This window comes from Rhea americana, unplaced genomic scaffold (assembly GCF_003343005.1).
Source record: "Rhea americana isolate MKP2758 unplaced genomic scaffold, rheAme1 scaffold_42, whole genome shotgun sequence".
NCBI classification, from domain to species: Eukaryota; Metazoa; Chordata; class Aves; order Rheiformes; family Rheidae; genus Rhea; species Rhea americana.
The window spans coordinates 1,772,341-1,796,124 of NW_028186557.1; the positions used below are offsets into that span (position 1 = coordinate 1,772,341).

Below are 23,784 nucleotides of genomic sequence, written 5' to 3' on the forward strand. Positions count from 1 at the left end.
GACTCGGTATGTAGGTGCCCAGAAGACAGCTTTTAAGAGCTAGGATGCGTGGCCGTGGCTGCCTGTGCTGGTGCAGGTCAACACTTCTTTCTCTGTGCTCCCTGCCTCCCCCTTTGGTTGAACTTTCCAGGGCTTTGGCCAAGGTAAAGTGGGCAATGAAATATATTTTGCTGCCCCCTTGCAAACTGCTGTCCCCAGCACCTCGCTGCTTTGCCTATAGCTCGACTGGGTACTGCGGCAAAGCTGCAGGCTCAGGAGATGCAGTCTGTGTCTAGATCCAGCGAGTCTGAATGCAGGTGTTAGCCTCTGGCTGGGACCCAGCAAGGAGCCCTGGAGGAGTCCACTGTCAACAAAACCAACCCAATGGAAATCTGTGATGAACCAGCCTCACAAGACCCCAGAAGAAAGATGTTACCTCTTTAGCTAGCTTCACTCCGTGCTCATAAGTGAGTGGTTTCTCCTTCATGTAAAGTAGCCGAGCCAAGGTTTTGGGATCATCACGAAGATCAATCTAGTGGAAAATACACAGACCTTGTGCTCAGTACCACCTTAACCTAGCACTTGAAACAGGTATTCGTAGCTTTGCAACCCACAGTCTCCTGGCATAAGGACACGTCTGCCCTTCTGAGCTCAGACGGTACTTCAGAAATGAAGGGCACATGTGTTGTCCTTCTTTGTATTTTCTATTTAACATGTATTAGTTCTACTTGACTGGTTATTGGCCTCTCTAGAGGGCACAGCTCAGATAGCTGCAGCACAGTAAAGACACAGCATCATGCTGCTCTTCAGTGACTTGTGCAATGCCATCTTGGAAAGCGTCTGTAAAAGCCCGAGCCACAGTGGAAAGGAGGCTGCTGGGATCCTGCACTGCATCAGACATAAAATACTGCGACAGACCAGACACATGCAGCTCAGGGGCTGACTGGCTTGAAACAAAATCTTTTATTTCCATGGAAAATATCAAAGTGAAACATTCTGGCATTTCGAACCCATCCATTTTCAGAGTGTGTGTTCCAAAGAATAATATTTTTAAATGGATGTTTTACATTATTCCAGTGTGGAAAACAAAACTGGTGTTTGAATGACTAGATTTTCCTATATGAAGATCCTGGTTTTGACCAGGATTTGATCTCTTTCCCTGACTTGGCTTAGGTTACAGTCCGGTGTTCAGACATTTTCCAGACTGCAGTATCCATAGTTTTCGAAGTCTCTGGCCACTCTCCTTCTTGGAAGCAAACCCTTGTTTAAAGTATTCTTGATTGATTGATTCATAGATTTTATGGCCAAAATAAAATGTTTTGATTATTTAGTCTAATATAGAACAGCAGGATGGTGACTCMGTACCTGCAGCGTAGATGTAAAGAACAAGGGAGGCTGTTTCCTTCCCATGTCTCTAAGTAAGTCATTGGAGCGGTTAATTATTCTTGCTCTTAAAACTTGAGGTTTAGCTTCTGCTTCTAGCCACAGACTTCAGTATATACATACATACATATATATGTACACACAAACACACACTCATATATATATATATTTTTCTCTACTAAAGGCCTGTCAGAAATCTTTTCTCCCTATGYGTATTTGTGGCTTGATACCATATTAGTGTACACACTTGGGTATAGAAATGGGGATCGGTTTTGTCAATGGTGACATGCATGGTGGGACATCTGCAAGATGGTTTCCATTCACAGTCCCTGAGCTTTCCTCTAATTGTCAAGCCCGGCTGAATTTTGCATAAGAAGTAGAACAGCTGCTCCCCAGGACCGATACCTGTGTTCCTATGAGGACGTAAGGCACGTTTGGCATGCAGACTTTCAGCTCGGGAACCCACTCCTCCTGGACGTTGTGGTAGGAGGCAGGGTTCACCACCGAGAAGCAGATCAGGAACACGTCTGTGTTGGGGTAAGACAGGGGTCTCAGCTGGTTGTAGTCCTCCTGCCAGAGAGAGAAGGCAAGTGCGTTACCGTATGAAGGAAAACTGCGGAGCGGGCATCGCGGCAGCTCTCCACGGAGAAAGCTAAAGGGCACGTTTGATCTGTGTGTGTGGTCAGGGTGCTGTTTGTGGTGGTACCATCACTGGTGGTATAATAAAAACGGCATTTCTGTGAAAATCAATCTTGAGGTTGTGAGTGCATGCCTYGGCTGTCGGGCAATGTGATAGTGTCCTAGGAAATAGTGTTTGAYTCTCATATTTGCAGATGGCATGCACCTCTAGGGGCTTTTCTGTTAATATTAGGGGTCTTCTGCTCCCCAGTAGGTGTTACAGCCAGGGCCGTACACAACCCATGTGGGGCTCTGGGCTGTTGGGTGCCAGCACAGTTGGATGCAGTATTCAGCAATGTGCCAACCAGCATAGGACGTTTGTGCCCTGAAAGCACAAAGTAGATCAAATCCCACCTGTGCTGGCTGAGTAAAGCACTTGCAGCAGCTTAGTGCTTCCACAGGCCCTAGTCTGGTGAAGAGCAACGTCTTCTCACGGTACTTGCGAAGAGGGCGAATTTTCAAGCAGCTCAAAGTGCAGCCGTGCCGTGCAGTGAGCTGGCATCGATCACTGAGTTTCAAGCAAGGATTTGGGTCGCTTTTCAGGCTGGAGATTGGGAGAACCATCAGGGGTTTTGCAAGCTGCGTGAAATGGATAGACTGGCCTCCAGCGAGAGCACGTGGAGCTGTAGCTGGCTGGTAATTTTCTGTTCAAACTTTTTTCTGCCTGTCAGAAAATTTCAGTGCAACAAAACATCTACTTCTAGTGGGGGTACACCTGTTTTGAGTGCTCTGTTTTGAGAAGTCTAGAATTAAAAAAGAGGAAAGCACAAAGCTGGAGGGTGGGAAATCATAATTCAGCTTGCTGTCAAACTTGACTAAGACCCAGGTCTTCAGCTTAGAGGTTCTGCACTCCAGACAAGCCTCTAAAATCTCAGCAGTGCCATCAATGTTGGTTATAACAGTCAGAAACTTCTACTGGTGCAATTTTGCTTTGCTGATAATGAAATAGTGAATAACTCACTAGGGAAAGAAAAAAAGAGACAGACTGTTGCCCAGATTTGAAAACACTTGTCTGAGATAGAGAAAAGCCATGTCAAGGGGCAGAAGTAATGAAAACTGCTGTCTGCCCTGAAGGAGAAACTGGTGCAGGACTGTTTTACGGTGTGTCTTGAGTGGATCCCTTCTGTCTTCCTTTGGCTGAGTCAACAAATGTGAGGGCTTAATTACTAACAGCTGAGTTAGGCAAAGGTGGGATTTTTTTTTCTTTTTCTTTTTCTTTTTTTTTTTAAAGGTTTTCATTCACCGAAGTACGCAATTTTAAGGTGACCCCAAACTACTTCTGCGTAGATACTAGTTTCTGGAAAATAATAGTGAATTATGTTAAAACATTCCACTCCAACCTTTTCTAAACAAAAAAAGCTGGATTTTTGTTGTTCCCAAAGGAAGTTTGAGACCAAATTTAGCTCTGTCTCATTTAAGAAAAAAAAAGGTTTAAGAAATATCCTAAAACACAAACAAAATGTTTTGTTTTGTCTAACTGAATGTCCATTGTCCCAAATTCACRTCCGCAGGAAGAATATAGTCCCAGTTACTGCCTCCAACCCCAGAACTACAGCAGTTTGCAACACTTACTGCATATTTCCCAGTTAGCTCTGCACGGTTTATTTGATGCTACTTTTCTGGCCAGGTTTAATTAAAAGTCATTCTCTCTTTGAMCTAGCGCTAGGGATAAGGTGCAGTGTTTCATCTGGGGCAATTTCATTTGGGAAMGCTTCGTCTGGGACCTCTGTCCTTCAGTGAGGATTTTCCCTCGACATGTACACCAATATAGCTCGGTGCATGGGGGGAATTCAGTAACGGAGTCGAGATGATGGGATGAAGGAATGATTGCATTATATTGACAGTGAAGTTTTATGTGGATGCTGTGGGCGAGAGAGGTCTGGCCTTAGCTTTCCTGGTTGTGGAAACCTAGAATGCCAAAACTGATGACTTCTCTGAGATTAAATATGTTTATGCCACACTCAGCATGGGCTGCTTCTAGGAGCTTGGGATTTTCTCTCCGTTTTTGGCACAAATCAGCCTCCTGAAACAGCCACGTGGTGGCAGCAGACCCTCGAGGAATTGTTAGTTGGGATTTTTAGAAAGCAATTGGCTAAATATATCCAGTTTCCATATTTCAGACATGCCCGTGTAGAGAGGTAGTTAAAATTACAAACTCAGCGCCACGAGCACCGCTCTGCCTGGCGGCGACGGCTACTTGCCGAAGCGCTCGTGTGGTTTCATTTTGCCYGTTACTTCGGCGTTCCTAGCGGATCCTTCACGGGGAGGAGGGTTCCCGTTTGGTGCGAGCGGCAYGGAGCGTTGTACAAGCAATGCGGAGGGACAGCTGCACCGGGGAGCTCGAGGCGCCTGCCGGGGCGCCCTGCCGCTCGCGCCGGCGTGGCACCACTGCCAAGCCCAAGAGCAGATCTAGGGCTCCTGAACCATCTTTGACTCCGTGGGCTGGCAGGAGCTTCCGATGACATCAGATGAGGATCCCATCCTTCTTCGTATCTGCTCCCCTCTACTCCAGCAGAAGACCCAGAAGAAACCYGGGGTCTGATGAGATATGACACGTAGGGATCATTTCTCATTCAGAGACAGTTGTTGAAGTTGAGCAAATGAATAGCGAAAAAAGGGACTGGACATTTGCGTGGGTCCTATTTGCATGAGTCGTTGCAGGTGTATCCAGAGGTACTAACTAATGACATGTTTTGGAAGGGATGTGAGTTCTCACGTGCCTGGGCTTTAGCTGATCATTAATTGGCGTGTCAAACTAAATGCTTTTGGGGGAGCTGATTGCAGATCTCAGAAATCTTTGGTGGGCATCACTCTACTGCCAGAGCCTGCRGTGTCTGCGGGACAGGGGTGCCCCTCATGTGCACAGACACAGGTCCCCGTAGTCCTTGCCACCCACAGGGTAAGGACTCATCATATGGTATTTTACAACCCTTCTCCTTCYCCTCGCTGGAGTGACAGCCTGAAATCTGAGTCTGCAGAGTGATAAAGGGTCTTCATTCAGCTAAGCCCCTGCCTGTTTTGGTGACTTTGAGCAATTTGTTTCCCTGCCTCGTGCTCCCCCTTTGCTACTTGTTCTTTGGGGAACGCAAGGCTTCCCAGTGGTGCCATCCAATTGTTGGTTTGGAGTGGGAATACTGGCAGAGTCAAGCTCCTGCAACTAGCAGTGGTGGGGACACCTCACCTGGGGACCTCCTGGCGTCGCTCCCTCACGCTCTCCYGCTGCTGGCGGCCTGGTAGTGCTGGGCACAGAAAGTGCAGCAGAACTTGTTTTCGTTAAGTTGCTGCTGATCTCTTGCCTGCGCCCCTCCGTTCCCTGCCATGTCAGCCCTTTAAAGCACTCTGCACCTGAGCCTAGCTTGAGGGGAAAAAAGTTTTTTTTTTTTTCTTCTTCTTTTTTCCAACCTCCTAGGACTGTTTGTGCCAGGGATGCAGAAAACCAGATACCCCAGGTCTGGGGCCTCTGCCAGCTCTCCCTTCAGGCTGAYGGAGGGTCCTGCTGCAGGAGTGCATTTTTCCAGTTGTTCTTTCATTAGCATATGTTTTATAGCATAGTAATGTCAAGTGCTATTTTTGGCTATGACTTCACATCGATGTCTTTGGAAAGCCACGTAACGCAAGCACAAGGAGGGAGGAAACAACCCAGATGATCTGTCACTGTAGCCTGAGCATGTGGGAAGAATCATCCTTGCAGACTCCATGGAGATACAAGCTATTCGTCAAGGGGTGATTCATGCACTGACTTTTGCCTAGGTGGCCATGTCCTCTGGACTGAGGTCTGAGATGAAAATGCTCCTGATGAGTTAGGAATGTCACTCAAAGGCAGGTGGTGCCTTAGCTAATTTGAGGCAGGAGATGACAAAACGATTGCTAAGGAGCAGAGGCAGGAGTGAAACTTGTCAGAGAAACAGATTTATGTTTCTTTTGGCTTAGGAGGATGCGTTGCAGAGGGAAGGGGTGACAGGTGGAACCATCAGCCATACAAAATAGGTTAAAATATTAAGGCCCTGGGTAAAATCTGACAGTGAACTGAATGTAACTCTAGTTTCATTTGCAAAGGCTGCACTCCTGATGAATTGTGGCAGATGCAAGCACACKTTGAGCTCTGTGTGTAACCTGTTGTCTGCACGCACAGGGTAGGTAACTGAACATGCACCTTCTTGAATTACCCATGCAGGACAAGTACTTGGGTCATATTTTGGGGCCAGTTTTAGATCACCTCCTGGGGACATGTAAATAGAAAACATAGGTGGACTGTGACTGATACCAAACTAGCTACGAAGTAACCACTGCTGCCTACAGATAGGTGATAGCAATAAAAGCAAAACCCAAAGCATGAAGGCCCCAGTCCTGGTGAGTGCAAGCTTTGCTTTAAGTGGCGGTCTGTCCTGGTGCAATTTTTGACCTCTCTGCACCCTGCTGCAAAGTATATCCAATAACAAACAGCCTTCTGCAGACCGTAGAGTTTCCTCCTGCATTGCTCATGCACGGTATAGCAGAGTGTTGTAGAAGAAAGAGTGCTCCTGAGAGTAAAGCCTGGCACCAGAGGCTCAGTCCCAGGAGGGTGAAGCAGGCTCCCAAAACTGCTTTCCTCTCCTACTCCAAACCTCGTCAGCTGGGAAGGACCTGGGACCCTGTTCCCTCTGCTCTTGGCAGCCCACGGACCAGGCCTCTTCTGCAAACTGCTACTAGTACCGCACTGTATCAGCTTGTGGATAGTGGAAACGGTAAAAGCCTTATAAATTGTGCTATATAAGTAAGTGTCAGGGGTAGACGCTCCTGAATCGACGTTCTTGTCCCGGCAGGGGGAGGCTGAGATGGATGCCAATCTGTCACGGTTACTACTTAAAAAGTCAATAGCTGTTGACTGATAGCCTGGTGCTATATTACATTAGTTTTTTGGCCTTGGAATCAGGAATTCTTCTCTGTACCTCCAATGCCACCATGTGGTAACTGTAAGAAAACACTGGCTTTTTACCTGCAATAGGAGTTGGATGGATCAATACAGAACAGGCTAACTAGGCTTTTTTTTTTTTTTTTTTTTNCAGTGGTATGTATGTGTGTGTGTGTTCCTTACTGCTGAACCAGAATGAAGTTTCTATCTAAAAATCAAAAAGCAGAAGGTGGGAGGTCAGCAGCTGAAGCRTAACAACTCAGGTTTAGCTCAGCTGGTTAGTGTGGTGCTGCTAATGCCAAAGTTGCACCCCCCTCCTCCACCCCCGCCCTGTATGGGCTACGCTGAGGGTTGGACTGGATRATCTCCAGAGGTCCCTTCCAACCTTACCATTCTACGACGATAAAAACTCACAAATGATTGTTAGCTTTTGTAAAAACAGCAAAAACAAACCCAGTATATGCTRCTAACAAACAAAACTGGGGGAAAGGAAATTTATAAATGTTTTACAATAATTTACCTGCCCTGCAGTGTCGTAAAGTCCCAGCAAGTGCTGTTGTCCTCCCACAGTCACAGTTACTGCAAGAGAGAAACAGAGAGATGCTGTTTATGAGAGGCAAGCACAAACCAGTGGGTTCATTTTTATACTTCTCAGTCTTCAAATGCCAATGCGCCYTTGTGCTAGACAGGTTGGCGCGTGTCTCATAGCGCGCATCCTAAACCGAGCCGATAGATTCAAACCCAAATGAAAGCAACCCAAAGTCACAASAAGAGCAAATGTTTTATGCCAAGCTCTTATTTCTTAACAGACGGCCAAGTCAGATGAACTGCACAAATTGCTGCTRCTCAAACATCCAGACCGAAGGACTTTTGCCTATGTCTATGCAGCCACCAGCTGACATCCACTAGGTGCTAGAAATCCCAGGCAAACACTTTCTGCCTCCCTGCTGTGCATGCTGGGGTATCTCTAGTCTTTATTCACTCACTTTTTATTATTTTATTTGTTCTGGGTGATGAAGCACTAGGAAGTGGGTGGTGTTTGATGGGTCTCAGTGRAGCTGCGTTGCCTCCCAGGCAATTTGTCCTTTACGAGTGTGGTGTCTTGTAATTGCAGACAAAACAGTATGGTTCTGCATGGTGGGTGCTTAGAGGGATGGGGAGGAAGAGGAGCATGCCAGCATGTGCTGGGATGTTGACCAGATTCTGCTGCAGGTGAAAGAAGGTCATAGCTTAATTTATCGATCGTGCTCAGCACAATTACTGCTTTAGTATAAGCCACTTTGAGATTCATTTTGAGCCAACTGGCATGGAAGAAAATGTTCTCGTTGCCTTTGGATGAACCCCTTTATTAGCTGATCTCTGTAATCAGTGTAATCTTATCTTATCAAGGATATGATCTGTGTTAATGGCATTTTGTTGACCAGTTAATCTGCTTAAATCATTCCTACTCAACTGGAAAGAAGAGGAGGGACTCCAGTTCCACCCATCACTCAATGGGAAGATTTTAAACGTTCACTGGGAAAGCTACTCAGAATAATGGTATTCTCAGAGCAGAGGGGCTATGATTTGTTTTAAAGTGCACAAGCAAATGGTTTACATGAACACAGTGTTGTGGCTGGGAGCAGGCTAAGACTGACATCTCTTGATAGATCACAACCCACAATTAATGAGGGCTGGTAAAGATTAACATTACTTTTGGCAAATAGGAGGCTTGAAAACATCACATAGGTTCTCACTGATGTTTTTTTAAGCGATAACACATTTGTAGAAGAAAAACACCTACCAGGCTATAGAAAGTAATGGGATGTTATGCTGGGGAACTAAGTCTTGTTTGAAATGTCTTAAAGTCTCTGTCAGTGTGGTTGGACAGGTTGATTGCTCAGCAGCTTTATGAGCTTGCAAAGCAGTCTGGCAATTTTGCTAGTGTATAACCAGAACAGGATCCTGAAAGACTCAATGAGGAGCAGACTTACTTGTAATGAACAAGACAGGCTCTGCTCACATGGCTGTCAGGGCTGTCTTGCCTCCRGGACAAGTGAGGTGCAAAGGAAAGAGGTGATGGGAAAGGTGACCGAGAGCCCTCCTCCTGTTTCTAAACTCAGGAGGTAACTCTCATGCAGTGTTGCTCCTGTAGGAGCTTGAAAAGGGAGTAGCTCTTGAGCATGGAGGTAGAACAAATGCTTGAGGCCCGTGAGTGGAAAAACCTATGGAACAGGTTACTTGGAGGGGGGGGAGGGGGAAGTGGGTACAAATGCAGACAGGAGACCAGACAGAGGCCTCATCTCATTCCTTAAACCAGGCCCAGACTCCTGACTTGAACTAACTTGAAGTAAGCCTCCTCAGCGTGCTGGTTTTCAACTTCTTGTGGTGTACGTATAGAATCTGAAAAATTTCCCAGTGGAGGCATGAACCGTGTGAAGCAAACCTAAGTCTGCTGACAGTAGGCTTGCCTTTCTTAGCTCCCTTCTAAGTCTGTGGGCCATTCATGGTACTGCCCTGGTTACCTCTAATGTTGATGTGGGGATTTTTTTTTTCCCCGTTGCTAACTCTGGCAAGCCTTCAATCTGCCCCTACCTGAAGAGGTACAGGAGCCAAACCCTTTATGCTGATTTACTCTATGCAAGGACCAACTGTGGGACAATATATCCTTCAGCTGAAGGCAATTTTCCAGCTGCTCTATGTCATCTATCCAGTGCTTAGCTGGCTGAGGTGGAGTTTGGGACTGTACCAAACTGGCTGCAGGTGAGCATCAATGAAGCTGTAAGTTCTTGTATGGAGCCGGCAGACCGGTGCAGACACCTCCAAAGCAGGATGCTTGCATGGTAACTGTGTGGCACATGGAGTCGCTGATGATGTAACGTGCCAGATGAATATGAAAAGGCATTTGCCATATTTCAGTACTGCCACAACTATCCAGCTTCCTCTCTCATGCTGGCTGACCCTGAGCACAGGCAGACTGAGCTTGGTTCTGCTTGCAGAAAGTCAGGTCAGATCTTCAGTGTTAAAAGTTACACTGAAATTTCTTCTATTCAGACTCAGGATTCCACTGTAAAGTTTTGCTGGCATCTCGTGGTGGCATCTGACTGACAGAGCTGCACTGGCAAAAAGCCCTGGTACAGATACAAATTACTGCCTTGTTCCAATAGTTAATAGGGCTTGGAGATAAGCCGTCTGGATAGAAGTCCAGTCTATTTYAGGCACGCTCTGCCTGCAGGGTATGCCGTAACGGTTCCTAAACTATTATCCGTGTTCTGTGGTCCATGAAGTCACGGTAAATATTTCACAGTAGGTCTTTGGAACCACACTGAACAGTTATATTGACAGTTTGTACAGCTCGGTTTGGCTCAAGGTGATCTGCAGCAAATACCAAGGCAGGATAAAAAGGCCAGTGGTTTTCCAGCATTATTCTCTGCATACTTATGGGCTAGGAAATGCAAGAGGTTTTTGAAAAATACACTCCAAATCTACACAGCTTGCCCATCGCAATAGCGCAGCACCCTGTCTCCCACTGGTTCTGCAATGAACTTCTGTGCAGCACCAACCCTTTCTCTTTCTTTGTTCTCTTCTTTTCCCCATCAAGCTTTGAATTTTTTTTCTTTTTGTTGATTGTGCTAATATATCTCATCATCTATTTTACCCTGGCTGCACATATCACTTCTCTACAGCTTACTACTATCACCCCCAGAAAACTATTTTGCTGGCATAACTCTGGCTACACGCAAACTGTAGCATTTGGATTCCTGGCTCTGAATATAGAGGGGACAAAATGACCCACACCGACAGTTCAAATAACTGATGGTGCTTGTAACAATGATGTCTAGGTTAGTGTATTAGTCCTGAAGTTTCCACCACATTTTCATGCAAGCAAACCAGATGTCAAAATAAATGGCTCTTGCCTGTGAATATGTCATAGTGTATTTGTACTAGGAAGTTTACCAGTTTACCTCTGCCAGGCAGAAACCTGTTCAGTTTATCCACTTGGTAGGTCGTATTTATGAGCTGAGATTGTTCTGCTAGATTTGCAGGCTTCACTTTTGGCTTTTTCTCCATCTACTTTTGCTCACTCTGTTACTATCTTCTCTTCTCTCAGTGGCCAAGTCTACCAAAAGCCAACAAGAATTTCCTTTGCCATCACTGGGTGTAACACAGGTACATTTACAGGCTTTTGTGAATCCTTGCTTTATGAGCAGTCTTGGAGCAATAACTTACAAATGAACTGTCCTTGTGTCGCGGTTGACACYTCTGCACTCATCTGCAACTATTGCTATTTACTGGCTGTTGATTATTAGCACAAAGCAACATGGAAGTGGCTGGTGTGATACCAAACTAAGATGTTTGGTATCTCAGGAAATTTTTCCATGTTTGTGGAGAAGTGCTTGCAGAACCAAAGGACTGTGAAGGTGACCACCTGGCTTCTGTCTCCTCTGCCCTCCTCCTCCATGAACTGATGAGCTGTCCCAGACAACAGTGGAACAACTTCAGGGAAAGGAGTGACACAGACCTGCCAAAGGGACCGGAGAAATTCCCAAGGAGGTGAGAACTAAAACTCCAACTTCTCAGATCTCTTAGTATAGGAAGAAGTTGACACCCTTTTGTCCTTGCCAATACGCCCTAAATACGCATGTGACCTCAGCCTGTAAAACTGAGACATTTCAGCTATGTCAGAATTGTTCGTTCCCAACTTCCCCTCTAAGTTCCTTCCAGAATTTTTGTCAAGGCATTCATTTACATAAAGAATAGTCTCCACCTGCAATTAAGGGCTTTTTTGTGTGTGTTTTTTTTCATGCTTCCTTCAGGATAGAATTTGGGTGTAAGTTGAACTCTTCAGAAAGGGAGACCAGCCAGTGATTTCCCCAGGGGGTTTTACTCCTCCTCTGAATGAGGAAATAATCATCTTCGCCAGACGTGACTTGAGTCCAAACTGTTTTCCTCAAGAGCAAGTGCATCATCTGTGGATTGCAGCAAATGTCAGGATGTTTCAGTGCCCTCTGTTCCTTCCTCCGATGCCTTTCTGAGYGATCTCTGTGAAGTTATCGATGCACTGAATGCGGTGTGTTCTCCAGCATCTGACATCCCCAGGGGTACTGTCGAGATGTTTGCTTGCTGGGTAACATTTTCCTTCCTTCTTGAATGCTGTTTTGTGAAAGCATTTGGAGAATGGGGAAGCTTCCTCCTGTTCACATTCTGCTGCTCTCTGGGACTCACCCCAGGCAGGACAGCAGTGCTCTTGTAGGAGCTTGTTTGAAGAAAATTGATTTAAAAAATCCTGTTTATAAGTCTTACTCTTTTCATACGACATAACTGCTAAACGCGAGTCTCTGTGGCTGAAATGTGAGGAACCCTGTTATACTGTAAGTGGGGACTGAAACCTAGTCATACATCAAGAGGCATTTAGGTCTCTACTTCCCTTTAGATCTGATAGGAGTCAGGCACTAAGTAACCRCTGAGACTCCATGCCCCTGGCTTCAGTAAACAGCAGCGCAACTGAGAATACAAATTAATTATGAGTAGTGCATTTTTGCAGCATCTTCTGCCTTTTAGGTGCTTCAAGTGCGTTCATGAACTGATTTGTGTCAAATCCTTGCAAGGAAATATCTTTAGCTGTTGCAGGTGAGGAAAACAGGCATAGGGCTGCCAGGGATTAGCCTCTCACATGCTGCTCTSGTTTTGATTGGGTCAGTGTCTGGGGAATCTCGTTTTAGCTGCCACGGACCTGTCTTGCAGAGACGTTACACAGCTGCAGCTGAAGCTGGGAATGCTCAGGAAGTCTATAAATTAAAGCCCTAAGGAACCTACAGTCTGGCACCCACCAAAGGAAGCTAGTCAGGAAAAAAAAAAGAAAAAGTAAGAAAGACCTGAATGGCCTGTCTACATCGTTCAGGCTAGGTATGACAACCAGCTCAGCTGAGCTCTGCAGACTACAAGACTATTCTCCCTGCCTGCCTCTGTAGCTTTTTTCCTGTAGACATACTCTGTTTGCGTTGACGGAGTGCAGGTCTAAAACACGATGTGACCGCAAACCAGGGCAGTGGAAAGCGGTGCTGTTAGACCCCTGCTCTCCCAGGGCTGCTCTGCCCCCGTAGTCTGCAATTGCCTGTGRCTCAGGCACAGATTACTCTTTACTGCTACATGTTCCCTGATTCCCTCCGTCACGACAAACAAAATTTGATTATGGAAGAATTGACTTTCTTCCTCAGTCTTGTCCTGCAGCTTAACTATATTCCTTCTGAAAGGAAAATCGAAAGCTTGCTGTTTTGTCCTAAAGTTGGCCTACGCACAGCACTTTGCATGCAAATTGTACTAACTGCCTTCTTTAATTATTCCTGTAATCACCGCCCACCAATGTGTGCAGGGCTTCGTAGCATTTTTCTAGAGGAGGTCTAGAAGAGCTCTGAGTAAATCTTATCATTTTCTATCACCTCATCAGTGGATGAGATCTATGTTCTGCTGAGCAAATACTTTTGCCCATCTGATATTTACAATATCTGAAAAACATTTACAGTCTRCTTCCTGAGGTGGAAGCAGAGAGAGGCCTCCGGGGCCAGGATTCAGCTGATTTCACTCAGTGCAGCTCTTGGTCTAACGAGGTAGTGAGAAATTTGCTGCTTTGTCTTTAGGCCACAGACATTTAGTGATTTAAAGCCAGATAGGATTCATAGCATCATTTATTCTGCTCTAAATAGCTTATCTAGTGTCTTCCTACAAGGCATATTTTCTTGTTCTTGTATCGTTCTTGTAGCTGCTTTCCAAATTCTTTTTACAGCAGTCACTAGGACTAGACAATATGGTCCAGCAATGGTTTCACTGACGATCTAGCCAGAGGTAACACAACTTTTCTAATTCTACCTGTTATTCCTCAGCTACTGTTCTAAAGCTCGCATTGGTTCTGATTATTCTCATTATTTAATGAATCTTGCAGTACTCTGCTTTTCTTAAGGCCAGAGTTAAATCATTTTTATGAGAATCTCATTTTTTTGTGTTTGTCAGCCTTTTGTTTATGTTCTTTTAAACTCCCATGGTTGCAACGATTGCMTGGTAACTCAGATGCCCCCTGAAGACTCACAAAGAGCAAGGCAAATAGCCACCCTGCCACTGCCTTCTCGTGGCGTGGAAGTCGATGCTAAAGATTTTAGGAAGTCTGAGATAGACTACTCAGAGACAAGCATTTTCAGCAGGAGGCTTCAGATATTTCTGAAAGTTTCTGAGAGGCACTATCCAAAAGCTCTTTAAAGTTTCCCTTCCAGGCTCTCTCTCCACTGCTTCCAAGGTTTGCCCTTCTACTTGGACTCTTACTTCACTCAGCTCCCTCACTATTATGTAAGAGCAAAGAGATGGGCACCAGGAGGAACGTGATGGGGAGCACTCGCCCTCGTCCTGAACCATTCTTAAGAGTTTGAGAATTCCAGCAGAGTTAATGAGGAAATGTCCAGCCCCAACTTGCCTACAACTGTGTTAGGAAAGCAGGCCAGCACCATTGACAGCTCTATTGTCCTCTTCTGCAATAGAAATGAATTCATCTAGACAGTGTGGTCCCACAGGCAGATTTATGGCTTGTACTATGTGTTTTTTAGCATCTGAGAGGAATTAGGCCATAGWTTCATAACTTGCCCACAGCTCTCTATAGCTAGATATTTGCTGTGCAGAGACAGCTAAAAAGACATACCAGTCCACCAATCATTTTTATTTCAAACAGCTGATATGAAGTGCTGTAAATCTTTCAAAGTGCATTGAGAAGACAGGCTTCGGTGTTGGCCAACTTACATGACAAAGAACACACAAGCAGTGGAGATGGGTTAAGAAGATCAAGCAGAGTGAATCTAGTCCAGAAATGAATGAAAGAGAATGGAAATTCCCAAAGCTTTTAGAACAAGCACATCACTGAAGCRTGAGCCAGCTTCTTCCCAGTCTGAGACATTGCTTACTTATTTATAGACAGCATGAATGAAGTTGATTTATTGGAATCATTGACCTCATTGTTTGTAAAATCAGCACTGGAGGATTTCCCCAGCATCTCAGTGAGTTACTGCTGTGCTAATCAATCCTTGAGCAAACTCAGCCTCTCTGAGAGTGGACTCTCAGGAACTTGGGGGTCTCTGCAAGGAGAGCTATGCCCAGTTCCTCCAGTAATACAGTCTTCAGGGAGCTCTTGGGACTCGAGCACTGTGCAAAGCTGTGTTCAATAGAAAAGGCTAACATGATTATAGCACTTGGGGAATTGAGGAACAATTGACATTGTGTCTAAAAGAGTGTTTTGTTAGATTTCATTCCGCCTTAGATCTTGGACTGCGCATTGAAGCAGGCTGGGAGGTGCTTCCTGAAGAGTTCAGCTCACTGTGCACCACCAGCCAACCCCACGGAAGGCGTTTCTGCTCTGGAGTTAAAAATCTGATAATAACTGTGTAGATAAATGCTCTAAATTTGCAGGCAAATTGACTCTGATGTGCTTGTTTCAGTGATACTCTAATTGAGGGTTTTATTACTTTTTGCTGAAAGTAATACCAGTAAATCAGAGCAAATGTCRGAGGGAGGAACAAATGTAGTATTCAGTAGCATAAATAGGTAGAACCTGAACATTAAAAATATTGTGATTGATCCTTAACAACAAAGAGTAGAACCTGAAGATTAAAAATACTATGATTGATCCTTATTAACAAAGAGTATTATGTATCTTCTTAACCTTGATGCAGGGGAACTGCTGTTCTTGAGATTTCTTGTGATTGTTTGTGGCACTGAGATGAGCAAAAGAACAACATTTTGGCTGTGACTATAGTGTAAGCCTATTCAAAAAACGAAAGGGAGAATGTGGATTATTATCTATATCTATATTCTTAGCTCTTATAAATATTTTTAAAGCTTCCATCACCATAGCACAGTATCTAGGAATAACTTTTTCTGGAGCTGGGATTATGACTCAAGTCAATAGCAAAGGCAGTAGAACTCTAAGGTAATTAAAGAATAACTGGTAATTGGAATAATCTTATTTTTAAYTAGCAATGCAGCTAACTGACCTGCAAAAGACCAGACGTTATGGCATTTTTAGCTTTATTTTAACACAGATARAGTCAGTCCAGACTCTTTAAATCAACTGTTTGCTGCAACCTAATTCTATGAATTTGGAGTCTCATAAAAATGATGTCAAGAGCACAGTAAGTAGAGCAAGGAGTGTGGATTTTACTCTGAGGAGAAAATGTGGGAATAATGGGAGCCTTTGAGAGTTTGTCTAGCTCCTCCCTACTGTCTGTGTAAAGCAAAAGTAATTCCTCTAACTGCAACTATGCACTGGGGGAAAGCTATCTCTAAAGTAAGATCAAGCACCKTATTATTGAAGGGACATGAGATTTGGCACCCAGCATCAGAATAAATGGCATATTAATAGCAAAATGAAACAAATCACACTGAAATATTTCCAGGCAACATGCAGGGTGCTTCACAAAATGGGTCCAGAGCGTGGGAGGACGAGGCTTGCTGTGTGGTCGAGGGGAATCACTGCAGCTCTCCACTACTTCTCTGCTTGCACTGCTTGAGGAGCAGAGCCAGAGTTCACACGAGTTCATGCTATTTCTGCATTTCTCCTCACCAAGGATGAGGTCTCTGGGTGACAACGGATGTGTGTTGGAGGGGAGAGTGCCTTTCTCTGTGGACAGTTTCAGCATCCTGCGTTAAGAGCAACAAGAGGAAGAGGATCTCCAGGGGTACAAAGAAGTCCTTTTCAGTCAAGATGTGTAAGATGAACACTGATCTAGACCGTCAGTCCTTTCAGACTACTATTCAAAAGATTTCTGCCAATAATCAGTGCTTATCATGTGCTATTGGTTTAGGGAGTGATTTTCTTCTCCTGAAAAAAAGCATGAAAGCGCTCTAGAGAGGCAAAGCTGCTTAACAGCACTGGCTATTAGCTGCTACAGTGTCTCCCTAAACTCTATGGTGATCTTACCTGGTCTGGGTCTGCCGTTAACTGGTCTGGGTTAAACGGCAGTAGGATCAGAGAATGCTAATGGAGAAGCACAAAATATCTGCTCTATAGTAGACGGGTTGTTTTCACAAAGGACTGGATCTTCAGATGAAGGTGCAGCAATTCAGTATTCCTGTTGGGCAGATGTTGTCCACCCCTCATTAATCAGCACTGGTGACTGTGGTAGAGAAGCCAGACAAGAAAGGGCACAGGATTTGTGCCTGAATCAGGGTGGTGGAGAGATGCTTTGCTAATGCTACAGCCTGCAGTGCATCCTGCTATTGCTGAATGTGCTTTGAGGGGGAAAAAAAAAAAGAGTTCTCTGTTTGCCAATATATGTGACAAAAAGAACAGGTGCCAAAGTCAGGAAGAAAAATCTGGCTTCAAAGTGCGCAAAAGGGGATGGGAGTGTGTGTTTTCCATAGCAGCCTGATACGAAGGGAGATACRATTAAAGTGCAGGAAGGTAAAAGAGGAAGCAGCCTGCTCTGTGCAAAGAGCCCATCTTTCCTGTTCCTTACGTTCAGCTACTAGTCAAGCTGGCCGAGCCTACGCAGAGGGAGCTGCAATAGCTAATGYGGGACGTGGCTAGTGATGGGCTGGTGTGTGCTCAGGTGCTGCGTTYGAGCCCCCTGGGTACCTCGGGGGATGTGTGTGTGTCAGCCAGATGCTGCCACGAGCATTTGAGCAGGGTGAACCTGCTCACAGGCTCACCGAGAAGAAAGAGGCCTTGGGCATTGCTCCAAAGTGACAGTAGAGCAGCTTAAAACAGCATCTTCTCCTCTGGGCTGTAAACTTCCYGAGCAGGGGCACGTTTGGCACATCGAATGAATCTAGGAGTCTCAGGTCTTACCCACGCTAAGGTATCCGAGAGAGTTCAGGAGAGTTAGGTTTGCCTGAACTCCAGTACTTCCATAGCTGATTTTTAGACAAGAGATAGATTAAAAAACTTTCTGAGGCTCCTTCCAACACTAGCCTATCCTGTTGAAGTTTAACCCCAAAGCTGGCCTTTCCAGTGGATGTTTCCCCATGAGGAATTGGCTGAAAGAGCCTGCTCCTGGTCCCAAGAAACTCAATAGAAAGGTTACTTTGCATTTCACAGGAACAGAAGTCTGGCCCCTGTCCTTACACCTTTTACCAAACCTTAGCTGCTATTTACCCTRCAGCTTACAGAGATTAGCCTAACATTTTGTCCGGCAGCAGATCTAAAAACATTCAAGTGAGGAAGCAGAAATGTTAAACACAGAAAAAAAAATGGCTTGGAAATATTTAAACCTTCTGATAAGAAAATCTGATTTTTTTTTTCCAGTACCAGGAAGGTTTTAAATATTGTTAATGATTTCTCTATGTCCTACTGAGAAGCCTTCCACTCTCCTCTCTGGTGTGGCAGCTGCTACAGACAATGAAGTAACTGTAAGGGTGGAAAAGCAAAAAATCCAGATGGATGAAGTGCCTGGTCTTAACCCTGCGTGTGTCTGTGTGTGTGCGTGTGAAAGGCAGAAAAGGCGAGTGAGATGAGCAAACCTGTGCATATGATATGCGTACCTTTTTCCAAGTGTAAAGGGTTGCGCTYGTGTGAGGCAGAAGGTACAAGAAAGTGTGACAAAGCCTTGCTGATCCAAAAAAGGTTATTTCTTAGTCAGCAGACCAGCACACACACTTCTGTGGGATTATTTGGTAGCCATTTCAACCCCAGTTGGGTCTTGCAGGCGAGCAAGAGGCCAAGGCTGGCTCCAGCCCAACCCGGGACTTACAGGCAGAAAGTATCTGTTTGAGCCCCAGCCATCAGATTTTACCCTTTGGACAGACAGACGCCAAATTCCTAAATAGAACTGGACAAGAAGCTAGAAAATRCAATTTCTGCAAAATCAAAAGTTTCCATGGCAACCTGTTGATTTGAACAGAAGAGTTGAGATGTGCYGGTTGGGAGAAATGAAGTGAAATGAGTGGCCTTAATCAGAACATCTGCCTTTGGTGAAAAGACCTAAACCGATTTCTGCAAAGCTGTTTCCCTGCCGTAACTGCAATGCGTGCTGTGAATCGTTACTCCAGCACCGGGGGGAATAWCGCCCTGGGAGGGGCCCCGTCGGAGGAGAGCAGGACCCCAGCGGGGCACCGTGGTGGGTCACGGCTGGCCGGCGGCGTGGTGGGCAGCGGGAAAGGCAGTCGGGATGGGGACTGTGGCAAAACACAAATATCTGGCTCCCATRAAGTGTTTTTGTGATGGTGAAAATGCGGTTTAATATCGGGTGAAATTTTTTCAGGTTGTTGCAAGCGCATTGAAACAAGCGTGAAATGAACTTGTTTGATTTGAAAGTTTTGAAGTGAAGCGCTTAAGTCTTTCCAGCAGCTCCGTTTATTTATTTRTTTATTCATTTGCCRTATGTGTGCCCTTAGGAACCTTTTCTAATTTTTATCATTTCATCCATGTTTGCAATGAAACTTAATTCTGAAACATATAGTTTTTCCAAGAGACAGGGATTTGGACAGTTGTCCTGCTTGAACCAAAGCTCTTTAAACTTCTAATTTTTAGGTTAAAATTAATGAATCTAGTTTCTCTGTTTATCGTTCCATGCTTGAATGCTGTTTTTGAATCAAATCACATGTTTCAAAGTAGCCTGAATTTCCAGGAATATCTTGCACTTCCTGTTAGCTATAACTCCACTTAGGCTGTATTTGCTCTTGAAAAGATTTATGAGGCTTCATTCACCTTTTCTTCCACCTAGCAAACGTCAGCTCTGCTGAGCTCAAAGGAATTGCTTTTGGTTGGGAGCAATATCAGTCACAATGCCTTCCAGTTGGAGAAAAGTGAACTAATTTTGAAGTAAGCAATGTTATATTTTTATTTAAATTGCAGTTAAAATATTTTGATTTGAAAAAGCAGTGGTCATTTTAGTTCCAGAAGAGCAGAAATTTATGACCAAATTGTTATTTTTATAGCACGTCTTTGCTCCTTTCACTTAAACGAGAAATGAATAAAGTGAGCAAGATACTGGATAGCAGCATATGCTTCAATTAAAGATTGAAATATTAGCCAATATGAAATTTGGCTTCTCTGCAAGTTATTCTTCCATCCAGGAAAAATATTATTTAGCTTCCATCTAACATTACTTATGGTTGTATTTGCTTAATAATTTACTGAAATATATAGCTCTTAAAGCAGCCATTCTGAAAGACAGTTTTCAACCTAATGCCTGGCAGTTTTTTCTGTTTTGCATTGCCCTCCTGAGAGCTTAGCAGCACATTCCCCACTGCTTGCTGGAGCTTTAATCTGTACTGTGTATTGGAAAATGTTGACACACTTCTTCAGTTACATAAAAGTGACTCTAATGGGGATGATATCTAACTCGAGAGAACCGAGACTTTGATAAAAATCACAGAATGTTGCAAATAAAGGAGAAATTAATCCAGGTAGAACATCCACAGCTACTTTCTGCAAAATATGAGCAAGCAAGATGTGAATTATAATGCCTTTGATTCGAGTTACTGGTTAGCAGAGTGAATGCATTTCAAGCAGAATATTTTACACAATCAAATACACGTTTCAACTACAGAAAACCCTTGTTTTTAAGGCAGACATTGTTCTTTGCTTCTATTTTTACGGCGGCAACACCTCGGGTTAGGACTGCATTGTGTTAGGCCGGTGCAAACAGGCGGCCGGGGAGCAGCCGAGCTGTGCGGAGCAAACAGGCGAACAATGGAGGTGGGGAAAGAAAATTTCCTGTTTTACGGCAAGGGAAGTAAGGTGCGCCGCAGCGAAGCGGCTCGCTCCGGGCAGCTGTGGGTGTGAAACCTTTATTTCCATGAGTCTCTGATTTTGTGCACTTTTTGGCAGTTTCGAAAGGTTTGGGGCATCTGTGTGCGTCCTCATGAGGACAGATTTAGAAGACATTAAGAAACCCTCCACTCTCTKCTTGGGGCGCTGCCAAAGGTGACCGCACGGACCAGCCCGCGGGCTTTCTCAACCCATTTCCAGCAGAGAAGCGGCGTTTGCCCTAAGGGGGACGCGARCTCGGCTGGCTCGCGGCTGAGCGGGCGCAGGTGGGAGAAGCGGCGTGCTCGCGGCTCTGCACGGCCTGGCAACACGGAGCGGAACGAAAGCGGAGGCAACCACGGACCACAGAGCTCTGGCTGTGAACCAAAGACACTGCTAAAACTGGAAAAAAAAAAAGCATAATTTTTGCTTTAGTTGCTGATATTTTTAGTGCCTTGGGCAAAGCACCTTTTCTCGTTCCCTTCTGTTCCTGTGTTTCTGTTCTCGTTTCAGCCTGACCTTTGCTACGGGGAGGCTGGGTAAAGCAGGCCAGCAGATTTTCGCTCTACAAGATACAGAAGGGTGGAATAAACTCCACTGCTTTCACCTAGTGCGCTTTGCCTGTCTGGGTGCCTTTTTCGCTGATCTCAGGCTACCAAGAGCTCCTGCGATCAGAGTGGGAACAGGACAAATCCAGCGCATGAAATGGTGTCTACATTTTGGCCGTAGATTTGACTTCGCTGAGCATGGACCACGCTGCAAGGAACAGGCTCTGCAACCTAGACCGCCTGGGAAYAGGGAGCAGGAGGGCGAGAAGAGCCGCTCGGTGCCTCTGCTCCAGGCTGAGTCTCCCAGCCCGTCTGCTTGCTAACTCCCCGTTCCCCCTGGAGAAACTGGAAAAGTCTGAAGAGTTTTTCCCAAGCGCCTACACAATTAGTGCAAAATTAAGCACGGCGACACCCCTCTGCTCTTCAATAGCTATTTGAGTTAAAGCAGAATTAATGCTGGACAGTGGAAATCCAGAATTTCCGTCCCTTTCCGTAAGCTTGCTGGTGAAGCGGACGGCTGTGATTTCATTGCGCAGTCAAAGCGTTAGCTGTGTCTGAGCTCCAAGGTTTTCCTTAGTATCCCGCCTGTTGGCCTCCCTTTCGCCTTCCAGCTCCTGGAACAGATGTTCTGCGTCTGACAAGGCCAAATCCTCCTCTCACGTTTATGCATTTTCCAAACCGTGCAGTCCTGCACGCTTGGAAACGACGGGGCAGCTCCTCGCGCGACTTCCCCCTCCACCCCAATTCTCGGTCGGGACGGCGAAGGCTACGGGCCAAGTCCGTCCCTTCCCTCTGCCCCGGTGCTGCCTCCCTCGCAGGGACTCTCTCTCTCTCTTTTTTTTCGCCTGTAGGCTTACGGCTCCCCTTTCTAGCAATGCGAGCTCTTGCATCCAGCCCACCTCCTCTGCGGTGGCGACGCTGCTGTCCTCTCCTGCTGTGCAAACCGCATTTGCCGTTCATTTCTCTAGCTCAAAACACATGGTCTGGAGGCTGAATTTCATCCTGGTGGGATTCTCRGAGGGTTGCTAGAGCCAACGGGCACCTGCTTCAGCATAATATAAATACGACGAGGTTGAAACACTTCCTGAGCTTCTTGCACAGGGAGAGATGTTCATCCTTGGAGTTAAGTAGGTTGGAGCTAGAGGTGACCGCGTTATGTWATTAAGTGCTTAAATGACTGTTGAAATGTTGTAAGGATTCGGGATTCTTTGCAAACCAGAAGCTGAATTTAGAGAGGAGTGAAAACTCGGGCCACCAGCAGGACGGCAGTGCTCTCCGTTGCAGCATTTCCCTGTCTCCTCTCCGAGATCCGGTGGACTGTCAATATTTGCAACTGTTCCCCGTAGCATCCCTTTAAAACCAGCCCAAGCAGCAGGAATTACRCTCAGTGGCGGAATCCCCTCCGCCGGATCTAAACGGGAGCAGCCGCTCCRTGGCTCAGGGACGCGAGGCAGCCGCCTGGCGTCGGAGCGCCGCGGACGGGGCTGTCTCGCTCGCACCGATGCGCGGGGCTATTTTTGGCGATTTAGCTGCCCAGTGAGCGATGAGTCTAGCCTGGTGCAAACCGGTGCGCTTCGCCAGTGAGGCTCGCATGGCAAACACTGATGCTTGGCCTGTAGCCTCCTCCTGTCACCCTCATACTCGAGCATCAGCTCGGCGTGGAGAGCAGGAGCCCGGTGGCACTCTGCGTGCCCGGGCAGGCTGGTATTGGATTCTTTACGCTCTGTTTTCGGCTACTCCCACTGTGATGGTTTCCCCCTGCCTCATGCAAAATGATAACATGACTCTAATCTAGTTATYGTTCAGCTCCACGGGCCAATGAAGAATTGAAAGTGGCTGTTTAATACTTGAGCTTTGCTGGTGGCCCCTGCCTAGAGCTGGTGCTTGCAGGGAACCTAAAGCAGCGACTTGGAGAGTAGCTGTGATGCATCCGTGCAAAATGCGGTYGAGGGCCAGAGGCCAACTGTTACTCTGAGTCGGTGGCATTTTTCTTCCAGGAATTTTGCTGCATCGTGACTTAAAGGTCGTCTTTCTCCTAGCTTGTGAAAGAAGCTGACCTCGATCCCACCACTGCTCTGGGGTCCCTGCTCAAAGGGGCTGATCTCACGATGTGCGTACGGAGTCGGCGGGGGAGACCGTTCCGCTTGGGTCATTCCAAGTTCAAAACATGAACTTGGAATTTATTGGGAAAGGCCCAATAAATCCCTTCCGAGGAGGTGTCTCCTCCAGCGCTGGTGTCTCACTTTCCCCCCCCCCCGAATTCCCCGAGGGGTTGTCATCAGTGTTAATCTGGCCGATGCGGTTCGCGCCGCCCCAGCCCGCTCCGCTCCCCGGCGGGGAGAGACTTCCTGCGCCTGAGTCAGTCCCAGGGCAGGAATGGGAACGAGCAGATGGAAGCAAACCCCGGCTCCGCGAACCCGYCGCATCCTCCCCGGCRGCGCAGCGAGGAGCGAGGCTCTGCCCTGCCTGCGTGAGCTCRTTCGGCAGGCGCCCGCCGTGCCCGRGCCCATCGCTCTGCACTTATCTGCTGAAAACACATTTTTTTCCCCACAGAGATCCAGCCTGTTTCCTTTTTTAAACGTGGCTGATGGGCGCTGGCT

General features: G+C 46.1%; 1 protein-coding gene across 1 annotated transcript in view; it reads right to left on the bottom strand.

Moving 5' to 3' along the window:
• Positions 1-23,784, bottom strand: part of RHOJ (ras homolog family member J) — a 59,257-nt gene that overhangs the window by 8,823 nt on the left and 26,650 nt on the right. Inside the window, exons 2-4 of the mRNA XM_085315038.1 lie at positions 7,452-7,510; positions 1,768-1,932; positions 416-511 (exon numbers count right to left, since the gene is read on the bottom strand). Coding sequence (XP_085171164.1) covers positions 416-511; positions 1,768-1,932; positions 7,452-7,510 — 320 coding nt within the window. The remainder of the gene's footprint in view (positions 1-415; positions 512-1,767; positions 1,933-7,451; positions 7,511-23,784) is intronic.